The 13,188-nt window shown below is 41.1% G+C and overlaps 1 protein-coding gene across 1 annotated transcript in view; it reads left to right on the forward strand.

Moving 5' to 3' along the window:
• Positions 1 to 8,376, forward strand: part of SORCS3 (sortilin related VPS10 domain containing receptor 3) — a 605,369-nt gene extending 596,993 nt beyond the window's left edge. Inside the window, exons 26-27 of the mRNA XM_070470143.1 lie at positions 5,502 to 5,662; positions 6,438 to 8,376. Of these exons, the coding sequence (XP_070326244.1) occupies positions 5,502 to 5,662; positions 6,438 to 6,502 (226 nt within the window). The 3' untranslated portion in view covers positions 6,503 to 8,376. The remainder of the gene's footprint in view (positions 1 to 5,501; positions 5,663 to 6,437) is intronic.
• The last annotated feature ends 4,812 nt before the right edge of the window (positions 8,377 to 13,188 follow it).

The raw sequence follows: 13,188 nt of genomic DNA on the forward strand, positions 1-13,188 counted from the left end.
TTTGCTTTTTGCTTCTCTTCTTTTCACAGCTATTTGTCAGGCCTCCTCAGACAGCCATTTTGCTTTTTTGCATTTCTTTTTCTTGGAGATGGTCTTGCTGCCTGTCTTCTGTACAAGGTTACAAACCTCCGTCCATACTCCTGGGCATCTTCCTGGTCCGGGGATCGAACCCATGTTTCTTGCGTTTCCTGCATTGGTAGGTGGACTGTTTACCACTGCACCACTTCAGATGTTAAGTAGAGAAAATACAGTTGAAATCTGGTTACACACATACACATACGTACTTGTATAGTGGTCATCCAGTGTCTCTGTATAAATTTACATGCAGAAGGATACAGTTTTTAATCCTCCTTTCTATTTTTCCTGTTTCTAAAGGTAAATTGATCAGGAAAACCAAACCCCACATGTATTCAAAATTTATTTTTGAAGACCAGAGGAGGGGTGATATAATAGGATACTCATTAAAAACATGAAATTGAAATCAATAATTCTGTACCATTATTTACATAATGTAACACATCTACCAAGCCTATATTGGTTAAGAGCGTGAACTCAAAAATCAAACAGACGCATTTTTAACTTTTAGCACTTGCAGCCTTAGGCAATTGAATCTGCCTAACTAAGCCTTCATTTCCTCATGTGTAAAATGGAAAAGCAATTATACTTTATAGGTTTGCTACATGTTTTCAAGGTAAAAATATCTATATCTCAGTTCAGTTCAGTTCAGTTCAGTCGCTCACTCGTGTCTGACTCTTTGCGACCCCATGATTCGCAGCACACCAGGCCTCCCTGTCCATCACCAACTCCTGGAGTCTACCCAAACCCATGTCCATGTATATCTCGTACATAATAAAAAAAAATCATGAAAGCTAAGCTATTACAAATAACAGCATGCCTCCGGAAGGCACCCCCTATGTCACAAACGGGCACATAGCAGGCCCATATGTATCAGTGGCACAGAAAAGTGCTTCACAGGAAGTCCGTGTAAAGTAAAAGTATCATTTATTGTCAGTTGAATTTTAAAGTATAACTTTGGCATTTTTCTAAACTCCAAAGATAATGCTTTTCGATTTTGGAAGAGATCCGTGGTAAACATGCTTCCCTCTACCTCCCCTTCCCCAGCCCCTGTCAGCTCCCTGCTAGTGGATTTCTCAGGCTTAAAAAAAAAAAAAAATTTTTACTCAGTGTACGTCTAAGCACTAGCCAAAGAGCAAGAATCCTTCAACACTCTCCACTAGAAGGACAAATGGGGGTTACCTTCCTTCTCAGTATATCTACCAACACTTGAGTTCATGTCCTCTTGGATCATGATGTGTCAACTCACCTTCCATGTTCCCTTTGAAGAATTCTTGGGACAATCCTTCCTATCCAATTAGCAAAGATTCAATATATTAATAGAAATGGCCTGTTCAGAGCAATACCCACTTATGGAGTGGGTTTAGTTACATGCAAAGCACATTTCCATTCATTCAAGGGTTTGGTTTTGGGGACGCCTGGTGGTTGCTGAGGCTTGAAGATCAGCTAAACCAAATCCATCACCTTCTTGCTCCTAGAACTCCATGTTTGCTGAGGACAGGGGTCAGTAGAAGTCTTGCAAAGAGGTATTTGTGTCAGGTGTCTCTAAATTAAGGCCAGAGGTATCCTGTGACTTAAGAAAATTTTCTCTTCTCTTGTAAACATTGCTAAACTCCCTAGACAGTCAACTTATTAATGTAGCTACCTCTTAATGTGCAGACTTTAATACTTGAATCTATGCCAGGTAATGGCATCTCTGAATTATTCTACCTCTGTATAATAATTAAATACCAGCCAACCCTTTCTTAAATACCAGCCAACCCTTTCTGTGTCCCTGACAGTGAATTAGGATACAGGAAACAAATATTAGTTAAACTGGATAAACAATTTGAGTCAGTTAAGAGTAATCAATCATCAGTTAATGTTTCTTTTCCAGTCACTTCTTCTGGAAGCCTTTCTCAGTGCCCAAGCCCGTGGCTGAGGTCCTGTTGGTCTCCCTGGATCTCCCTTCATTTCTTTGTTCTCTTGTCCCTCTCACTACCCACCTGGAGCTCCAGTGATGGCTATATGGAGGTTACCTGGCCTGCCGGCAAGTAAGGTCGGGTTCTTATCCATGGTTCCCAGAGTCTCCTTTGCTTTTTTCATTTCTGTCCAATAGAACTTTCTGCAAAGATGAAAATTCTTCATAATCTCTGCTGCCCAATACAGTAGCCACCAGTATGGTGAAAAAACTGAATTTTCTATATTATTTAACTTTAATTAATTTAAACTTAAATAGCTACAGCTGACTAGCAAACACTTGGAAAGCATAGGCTAGGGGAAATGTCATTCTTTTTCTGTTTCCAGATCACTCACGAGGCTCTGTTTTCAGACCCCAAACTTTCTCTCTGCCATCTCCGACATTAACTCATTAGGCCAGTAATTCATTCAGCAAACATTTATTGAGTGCCTGCTCTGTGCCAGGCATTGTCTATAATCTCAGCATCCCAAGTAGTCACTTAATAGAAGGGGAATAGAATTATTTAAAGGAATCTTGGAGATCATAGTAACTCTTTTCTCCTTCCTCTGTTAAGGGCCTATATTTGATCGTATTCTTGGATAGTGACTGCTATTTTCTGATATCTTAGGCAATATAATAAAAAATCATTTTGTGATGGCTTTTCTTTTCTGAAAGTTCTGCCTAATAACACCTTCTTTCTAGACTGTAGATTTGGTTTTTTTTCTTATTGTCTAAGAAAACTTTTGAGTTGTTGTATTTTCTAGTCTTTTTTCTCCAGTAAGGCTTTCTTGATAGTGTGAAGTCTACTTTGCTTCTTCTAAATTATTCTCACAAGCTTCTAACACTTAATCATAGTTGGAACAAACAAGTAAAAGCTGAAATTTATATAGATGACTTGGATTGATCCATCTTACTCCTCTTATTAAGAGCCTCTTATTAAAACTTAAATGAATGTATAGCCCAGGATGTGCCTCTAAACTTCATTTCCCACCTTTCTTTTCTGCAAAGTGGGATTTAGTCTTGACTTATAGTCTCAAAAGTCTTACATGTGAATGTGTTAAAAAATGAATAGCAATTTGAAAAAAAAAAAATGCTGCCAATTGTGACATAAAACTCATTCTCTTCCAACCATCTATTAAAAATATTGGGAAAAAGTGCATTTTCAGAGATGCAAATAAAGTGAGCAATCTTTATAAGGGCAAGTATATCCAAATTCTTACAGGTATCGATCATTAAAAAGCAGGAAGGGGGAGACAGTGATCTCTGGCTGAAGCTCTGAAGCACCCAGACTTGTGTGATCAGGACTGGTTTGACTGCCCCTGGCACCTAATAAATATTACAGTTGATCCCAACATTCATGAGTAATATGTACTTTTATGATTAGAAGAAATGAAGTCATTAGGCTGCCTTTCTATTTAGATAAGAAGAAAGTAAGGGCTAGCATGAAATTTTAATTACTCACATTTAAAGAGCCTGTGGTTTGCTGCCTCACACATAATCTATTCATTTAAGGTTCTTGTAAATTATATTAAGCTAGTTTAGACCAGTAGGAGTCAAGGGACATCTCCCTTAATGTATGGAAAGCAGCCATTAAAAACATGAAAATTGGATGTCCTTGAAAGGTAGAAACTGTCCATGTTTCAAACATATTTTGAGGTCTTTCCAAATTAGCTACAGAAGACCTTATTAAATGCCCCACGTTCTACCTCGTTGTAGGGTTGAAGCAGGGAAGGGAATGTAGATGCTTAAAAATACAACTGGTTGGTACTAGGGCAACAGAGTGATTCTGCTTCACACTTTCACAGAATGTTCTGGATTGGAATGGGTGTCATATGTCTTGAGTTTTAATAACATCTATACTAGTAGTCAACTTCATGAAATGTCTGAACTTCAGGCCAATTTCCCCACCATTTAATGAGGTAAGAGAGGGCTCTTCTACCTGTAAAATTCTAAGATAAAAGTGTGGTCTTTTTGATTGAGGACATAATAAATGAAAATAGAGCATTGGCTTTGAGGTCATTTATCTATTTATTAACAAATACTTACTGAATATAAACTACATACCAACCACTATGTTAAGTGTATAGCATTGAAAATGGAAAATGTTGACCTTGCAGACATGGGGCTTTAGTGGGCGAGAAAGACAGAAAACAAGTCCGCATACGTGGCCTATTCCATCACCCTAAACCAACACCCTGTTCATTTCTTTCATAGACACTATCCTGTTATTACACATTTATGGTGGGAGAGTTTGCATGGTCAGGAGAGGCCTCTTGGAGTGGCCTATAAGCCAAATTCTGAAGGGCAAGAAAGACACTATCGCAAAAAGAGTAGAAGGTGTATTACGGAGGGAATAGTTTATTCAAGGTCCCCAAGGTGGGGACGAGCCTGATGTATTAGGATCTTGAAACTCGAAGACTGGGTTTCAGACTAGTAGCATCAGCACCAGCTGGGAACTAGGCAGAAATGTAGAATTTCAGCCCATCCTGTTCAGACCTCTAGAGCAACAAATGCATTTTAATAGGAACCTGGTGAGGTACAAGCACATGGAAGTTTAAGGAGTGTGGAGTTAGAAGAAATCAAAGGAGGCTATAGAAGCTGGTGCACAGTGGGTCAGGAAATAGCAGAGATGAGTCAGGAGATGAGTACTGTTGTAAGATTTCAGTCTTAACCTGCCTGCTTCTTCAACCTCTAGCCTGTCTGCCTTGTTTACAAACCTACTACTTTGGTGTCTCTGAAGGAAGTTACTTCTCTTAATCGTTGCCTTATATAGCATCACTGACTCAATGGACATGAGTTTGAGCAAACTCTGGGAGATAGAGAAGGACAGGGAACCCTGGCGTGCTGCAGTCCATAGGGGTGCAAAGAGTTGGACACAGCTTAGTGACTGAACCGAGAACAGCAAGCCTTACCTGAGTCCTCTCCACAATCCTAAGAGAAGGCTATTGTTATTCCTGTTGAACAGATGAGGAAACTGACTATGGAACTATTTAAGATACTTGGTCCATGGATGGTGTTCTGAAAATGGTAGCAGTAGTTATAAGTCTTTTATCTCCTCTCCTATTTATAAAGGAAACCGATGTGAGTTAATTAAACTGATGTAAACTTAGAAAAAGCTGTCTTTTCACTATGATGCCACCTCATAGTCTCAAAGTTCAGCTCCTTTATAAATGTAAAAACTGGTAAATGTTTTAAGGGTTTTAATGCACAGCTGGTCAGTAGTATTGCCCTTCTCTTCACACTTGCTGGTTTTGCCCCAGAAAAAGGTGAATTCCTTGGGGGTTTCTGTGGTTTACAACTCCCCTGGGCATCTGGGCCGCTCCTTGTGTTTGTTGACCTTGTGACGACAGTATCTGGGTGGCCAGCCCCTTTCCCTGACTTTGATCCTGTTTAGCTTCCTCCTCCCCATTATCACCCAGGATTTCCAACTGCCTCAGTGTGGCGTGCCCTGTGATTGTAATCTGATTTTGCTCCTGCCCCCATGTAGGAAAATACCCTGGATTAACATATATGCTCAAGTCCAACACGACAAGGAGCAGGAGATGATTGGGTCAGTGAGCCAAAGTGAAAACGCCCCCAAAATCACACTCAGTGACTTCACCGAGCCCGAAGAACTGCTGGACAAAGAGCTGGACACCCGGGTCATAGGTATGTGTGCTGGAATCCCCAAACTCCTGATTCCTCTGTCCTCCGGACACTGAGTCAGCCAGCCCATGTGGCCTGTCTTTCAGGTAGAGCTAATCTGGAGGGTAGGGAAAACAAACAGTTGCTTCCGTGACATAAAACCTGACATAATCAGGTTTTAAAGTGTCTGCCTCCTCTGACCACATGAAATTGGCAGAACTTTATCTCTTAAAAGTCGACCAAGATCCAAAGTGCTGGAGTCTGAGTGGGAAAGGGCTGAGGCCAACTATCCATTACTATTGGACTTTCTTTTTTTTCTTTAAGGCAAAAACATTATGCATCCTAATAATCACACAAATAGGGACTCTGCCATCAGAGAACTCTGGATTCATTTACTTGCTCTGTCAATCTGCTAGCTCTGTGATCTTTCTGTGCCTCATATTTCTCATCTGTGAAATGGGAATAACATTACCTGCCTTGTAAGATTGTTGTGTTCATAAAGTGGCATATGTCATTAGCACAGTGCCTGCCACATAATAAGTGTTCAATTCCTGTTGGCTAGTACTATTGTGATCAGTAATGATGCAAGATATAGATGCTACCTCATGTGCTGGTGTGGTGGAGGGCACACATTAAACATAGACTAAATAAGGCAGTGAACTGATAGGATAGACTACCCAGCTGCCCTGTTTGATAAACACACATCAGGGTGGCTTGGTATTTAGCAATAAATAAAGCAAAGATCCATCCTCCTGTGCCATGCACATCCTTACCTTCTTTTGTCTTCTCTCCCCTGCAGGAGGCATCGCCACCATTGCAAACAGTGAAAGCACAAAGGAGATCCCCAACTGCACTAGCGTTTAATACCAACAAGCCACGTGGTCAGCCATCTTTCTGACTTTTTATTTTTGATGATTCCTATTACTCTTATTATGGAAAAATGAAAGTGTCTTTTTTACCTGTTGTTTACCAAGGGCCCCATGAATAGCAGGCAGATGCTTAGCTTTGGGAGGCAAAGCATACTTAGCTGATTATTAGCCACGAAGAATAAATGGCTGTTTTTGTGCTAAGGGCAAAGGATGCGTCTTCCCATGGCTTTCTTACTTCATTCTGCCATTTATAGTGCAAGAAATCTTGTTTCCCTTGTGATCTGTCTTTTTATTTTTTAAGTTGGGTTGGTTTTCCACTAACCTCCCATCCTCCCCCTGCCCCGTACAACATCAAACCACCAGTATCCACCTCCTCCCTCCCAGCACACCCACCTAAAACATAAACCATTTCCCAGTTAGATCTGCAGGAGATAGGTTGGTGGGGAGTGAGTGTGGCTGCAGAAAGTGCACACCTGTCAGAAGAGACCCTGCCTCATGCACGTCCATTGCAAGGCTGCAGATGGCTTATTGTATATAACTACAATGTAAATAGCTTTTTATTTCCTAAGAAATAATTTAATGTTTAGTAAAAAAGAAAACTGAAAAAAGAAAGATGCGTCTGTTGGCTTATGCACTCACCTTCCGGAGCTGACCCACCCCCAGGCCTGCTTGATGCGTTGGGTTCTGGATGCTCCCCAGTTGTCTGTCGCACTTAACTCTTGCATCTCTGTGTCCCTGCCATCACTGGTTTCTATTTCTGTATATAAAGTGGGGAGGGGGAGTACTTCTTTGAAACAAACAACTGGTAAGGGGGGAACAAGAGTGACGTCACAGAACATATGAGTTTTTGGTCCCATCCGTGATGTGGAAGAAGTCGCAAGATGAAGTCCACTAGATACTTCAAACTGAAACCCAGATGGGCAAACAAGGCTTCCCCTCCAGAAGAATGAGGTTGAGGATAGTTATCCATCTGAGGTTTTCTCTAAAGAAGCCAGGCAATGGATCTAAAAAAAAATGGCATTCTGTTTTCTGGTTGGATTCCACGGAATTGTATAATGCTTAGAGGGAATTCTCTGGCTATTCTTAACTCAGAAAAGTCTCTTGGGCACTAGGTTAAGCCCAGTGAGTGCCTCAGCCTGGGAGAAGTTAGAGGTGGGAAGGGAGCCAGCACTAGTGGACTCATGTGACCATGCAAACCCTGCAGGCCAAATAGGGGTCTAGCCTTTAATGATCTTAGTCAAAGTTGATTTTAGCAAAGCTGTGCTGCTTGCTTGTCAGATATACACAACTTCCTTAAAGTCAAATGTCTGCCTTCGGTTCTCTTAAGATAGTTCTTGCATCTGGGGCGAGTAACTTTCAAAGTTAGTGTTCTCTTCTCCCGCACCCCAGCCCCTTCACACATTTCACACGTCAGTTCTTTTTAGGAGGGTTGCTTGAAGCCATGCTGTAGCACTGTTTTATTTTGGATTCAGCCTGAGCACACTTGTTTTAAAGAAAAGGTATACTGTATATATGTATGGGAGGAGAGGCTAAATTTTGTACCTGTCCATTTTTGTGGGGTATTGTTCACAACCTTCTCTGTGAGACACTGAGAGAATGTGACCTCGAGAAACTGGACTGGCTACAGCATAGAATTAGGACTATTTCTAAAGATCCTGCTTTTTCATTTCAAGGGTTAAATGGGGCAGACAATTGCAATACTTGTACTAAACACTGGAATACAAATGCATGAGTCATATCTATATATACAGTATATGTACATATACTGTTCTTGGTTTTATTGTTCCATTTGAATATTTCTACTGTAAAAAAAAGACAGTGGTTTTGAAATTGTTGAAAATAAATGTATTTTTGTACATCAAAGCTATATACCTGGCTGAGAGTTCTCTCTTTGGGTAGTTATCTTGATCTTTTGTATCATTTAACTATTGCTGCAATAATTCTCCATGGGTAAAATAATCTGACAAGTATATAAGAACAGATATTGATGTTTTGCTCATGAGTCTTCGGGTTGGCTGTGATTTGGCTGAGCTCACTTGGGGTTGACCAGGCTCTCCTGAATGCACCCTTCCGTTGGTTCAAGTCTGCTTATCATTCTGAGACCAGCAGCCCCCCGGGGTATGTTATTTTCATGGTAGATCACAGAATTCAAGTGAGACCAGCTGCATACTCTATCCTCTAGGGCCTTGGCTCAAAATGGCCCGTCTATTACTGTCACTGACCTTTTATTAATTAAAGAAAACCATACGGCCATGTTCAATATTAAGGGGCTAGGGAAATAGACACTGGTGCAAGGTATTACTGAATTACATGACAAAAGGTGTGGATATATAATTCTAATCTAGGGAGGGTAAGAAGAATTGAGAACAATAGTTTAATTTAATCTACCTATTCATTTTCTGTGACTCCATGGGTAGCTTTCATTAGATGGCCCATTTGAATCAGGATCCAAGTTTCCTATCCAAAATATTTGTGGCCAGGGCTTTTGAGCAGAAGTCCTATAATCCCAAGGCCTTTGAGTCTGACACAGCTCCCAGTAAGTGATAGAGGTGGGTCTCCACCTCAGATCTGAAAGATTTCAGCAAGAGAAATGAAAAGAAGAGAGGAAACCAACAAGATATATACCCTTTTTATTTATTTTTTTTTACCCTTTTTATTTTTAAATTTTTTAAAAAATTGGAGTATAGCTGCTTTACAATGTTGTACAACAGAATAAATCAGCTATGTATGCCTATATCTATATCTATTCCCTCCCTCTTGGCCCTCCTGCCCACCCATCTAGGTCACCACAGAACACAGGCATCCGTGTTCACTACAGCAGTATTTATAACAGCCAGGACACAGAAGCAACCTAAATATCCATCAGCAGATGAATGGATAAAGAAGATGTGGTACATATATACAGTGGAATATTACTCAGCCATAAAGAGAATGAGATTGGGTCATTTGTAGATATGTGGATGGATCTAGAGTCTGTTATACAGAATGAAGTAAGTCATATATCCCTCAATGAAACTTTTTTTATTCTGATTGATGCATCAAACTAGCAACAAATCTCTTTCCCACACTGAGTGAGGAATTTGGAAGGCGGAATGGGTGGCTCTCCTGCACATTAGGTAATAAGGAGTGAACCAAAACCTAGAATAAGGGCTATACTTAGATGGTTTAAGGTTTTAGTATTCAAAATAGGTGATAAATTTCCATGGATCCCAGAAACCCAAGAAACCAGAAGTTTTGGTCAATAGTTTCCCATATTTTGGATATAAGTGACTATCCTGGAATTGTATTTTCTGAACTCACTTGAAGATGTAGGATAAAACAAAGATGGTTTTCTTTTGCTCTGTGAATGCATTTTTAAATTATGTATTATTCTTGGTATAACTTTTCTTGAGTTATACACACCTTTAAAAAATTACAGATGTTGAGAATGTCATTTATGGTACCTCTGAAGAAGTTGTGTTTTTGGGTCTAACTTCAGTGGTTCATAACATAAAGTGGCTCCCATCCTTAAGGGATTTTTAATGGTTTTAAACTTCTCCAATAATGTGGGGTGTCTTATAGTCCTATCCTAAGTCAAAGGAGAATTTCTTAAATGAATTGGCTTTTGCTTTCCATGAGATCTGAGTTCTTCCTATCTTAATTTTATGTCCTGGTTGATGAAATTGCCTCACCAGATTAAAGAGGATGAAAATTAAATACAGTGGTAAAACGGAATGAGTCAATTGGTTCATTTGAGCAAAGTCATGCTAAGAATATAGCCTCCATCCCCACCACCAGCATGGGCCTGTCAGATTGCTCGGTGGGTGACAGGGAAAGGCAGACAGCAGAGTATGATTGGCTTTGTAGCGAGTTCTATGCAGGGTCTCTCACTGGTGGTGAGGGTTCTCTGTGCATGGGAATTGTCTTCTCTAAGGCAGTTCTAGACCAGAGAAGGAAGCCTACAGAAGCCTTCTGGAGCCAGAGCCCCAGAATCAGCACCATAAGCCAATTCTCTGAGGATCCTCATGTGCATTGAAGTTCAAGAATCACTGCTCTGTCTGCCACTAAAAGAGCTTAGGGAGGATAAGAGTGACTGGGGTGAAAGCCACCACCTCTAGCCGCTGTTACCATGATACAAGGCATCTCAACCTATAGGAGTGAGAACAGTTTCCAAGTTTGCTCATTTTCTCCTGGGCCCTGATTGAGTTACCTAAAACAAATCACACCGTGAGTCAGGGTGGTGATGGATTATGCCCTGCAACAAATAGTAAGCCAGGAATTAGAAGAACTATGACTGTCAGCGAGTCATTCTAGACCACAGTTTCTACATTCGTAAAAGGAAAACACCTTATGGTCTACCTCACTGGCTAGTTTTGATTTCCACAGATGTGTAAGTAAAAGTGAAGTCGCTCAGTCATGTCTGACTCTTTGCCACCCCATGGACTGTAGCCCACAGGCTCCTCTGTCCATGGGATTCTCCAGGCAGGAATGCTGGAGTGGGTTGCCGTTTCCTTCACACACTGCCAATTATACAATTATCAAGAGACCGGTACTTAGGAGTGCTTAGGCGAACACTCTTCTTCTGTAGAGGGATAAACCGAGACTCAGAGAGGAAAGTGACTTCTCTAAGGCTACGCTACAGATGAGTGCAGAGCTGAAGATAGAATCCATATCCTCCTTCTTGGAGGGCAGTGTTATTTCCATCACATACCTCCTCAGCAAATGCAGAACTGATGCCCTTGTTGAGAGTCAGCAGAGTCTGATTGGGTATGCAGTATGGCCCCCATATTCATAATGTACAGTTTGTTTTAGAATCTGACTTCCCAGGTGGGCTCATCATTCAAGGGCTCATCTCCACTTGCCATCTCCCTGCTGACCCACCTGTCTAGCAGCCTATGGCCTGATGTCCTTGCTTCCCCCACTGGACTGAAGTAAGGCTGCTCAACAGACAGCGACCAGGCTCCAGCTTCACACACCGTGCTGCTTGCCTTTCAAAGCATTTGGCTTTGTTCAGATGGTCAGAGAGCAAACATAAGCAATGAGAATGCCTCATCCTGACACACACACCAGATCCTGCCAAATTCTCTTGCCTGGTCCAATGTTACAGCCACAGGGGACCAGATGTGGCCCAACAGTTACCTCCCAAAGTACCTGCATCACCAGGTCCTTAAGCTTAACTTCTTTACCATTAACTTTACAGTAGCAGAGTTAAATTGCTCTTTGCCTCTGTGTTTTCAGACCATATTATCATTATGAGATATCAGTTCACTCAAAGAGAAACCAATGGGACATTGTATACAAAACAGGAGAGTCTCTGCCAGTGTTCAATTTATTCAGAGACTCAAAATCTCAAAAAAAAAAACTTGACAGCACTGCTTTTAAATTATCTCAGACCTGGAGGTGTACAATGACATCATTGGAGTCTGGTTTCCCTATCTATAAATTGACAATAATGATGTCTACCTCGAAGTGCTGGAACAGTGATCAAGTAGAATAATTGGAGTGTTCATGCAGAGTTGTTAAGTCATGTCTGACTCTTTACAAACTTCATGAACTGTAGCCCTCCAGGCTCCTCTGTCCATAGGATTCTCCAGCAAGAATACTGAAGTGGGTTACTATTTCCTTCTCCAGGGGATCTTACTGACCCAGGGATCAAATCTACATGTCCTGCTTGACAGTGGGGTTCTTTACCACTGAGCCATCAGGGAACCAATAATTGGAGTAAACCCACCTGAAATAACTGGACCTTAGCAGAAAATAATTGAATCTGAGAAGCTCTAGTTGTATTGTGCTAGATCCTTCTCATCTGTCCCTCCTGGCCTCAAGTTATAAAAGTTAATGACCAGTCTCTTGCCAAGAGCCATTCTGCTAGAGAAAGAATTCAGAATTACTTGACATGTCATCATCCCCAGCTGAAAGGAAGAGATTTTTGGTTAAAATCCACTCTTTACACCTTAATCCCTAAAGTCACTGCTTATTTTATTGCTTTTTGTTATTGCTGTTGATATAACTGATCTAATTTTACTTGGACTCTATGGTGGGGACAAGAAATGTTCACTTCCAATCAGGGCTGCCAGAAATGCCTCATAAAGCTGAAGACTGGAGGTTTTCAGGTCCTGAGCCATGCTTAGACGTGCAGAGTGCAATGATGCCCTGGAGAAAGCCACTCCACTGGAGAGAAACTGTTTGGCCATGCTTGTTTATGGTTTTGACTCCAACATTTATAACATAACTTGCTTCTTATTTACATTCTCTTCTCATACAAAGCTTTTGTGATCTACATTTCTAGGTCCTGGTGACCTCAAAGCCTTTCTGAGGGTCACTGATTGAGTTTATCTCCATGCATTGAAAAATAATCAGATAAAATAATTATCTCTAAAAAAAACATACCTTTTATATAAATGGAGGTAGCAGAGAAATGGTTTCTTGCCTTTGACTCTGGTCACAGCTTAAGAAGAGCTCTTTCAGAGCATGAACACAAGACACAGATTCTTCCCAAGATGTCAGCAAAGACGGAAGAAAATAGATCATGACAGGCACACATGCCATCTGTCATTATGGCTTAGTCCCTGGGGAATGGTGCTGTTTGCAGCCGTTGGAAATGAGCTAGAGAAAGTGGGGCCTCCAGTGATTTACTCCTGAGAAATCATGTGGTCCAGTCCGTGAAGAGCAGAAACTTCCGCTGCAATGTCTGTGGCAGAG

Source organism: Odocoileus virginianus, chromosome 7 (assembly GCF_023699985.2).
Source record: "Odocoileus virginianus isolate 20LAN1187 ecotype Illinois chromosome 7, Ovbor_1.2, whole genome shotgun sequence".
NCBI lineage: Eukaryota > Metazoa > Chordata > Mammalia > Artiodactyla > Cervidae > Odocoileus > Odocoileus virginianus.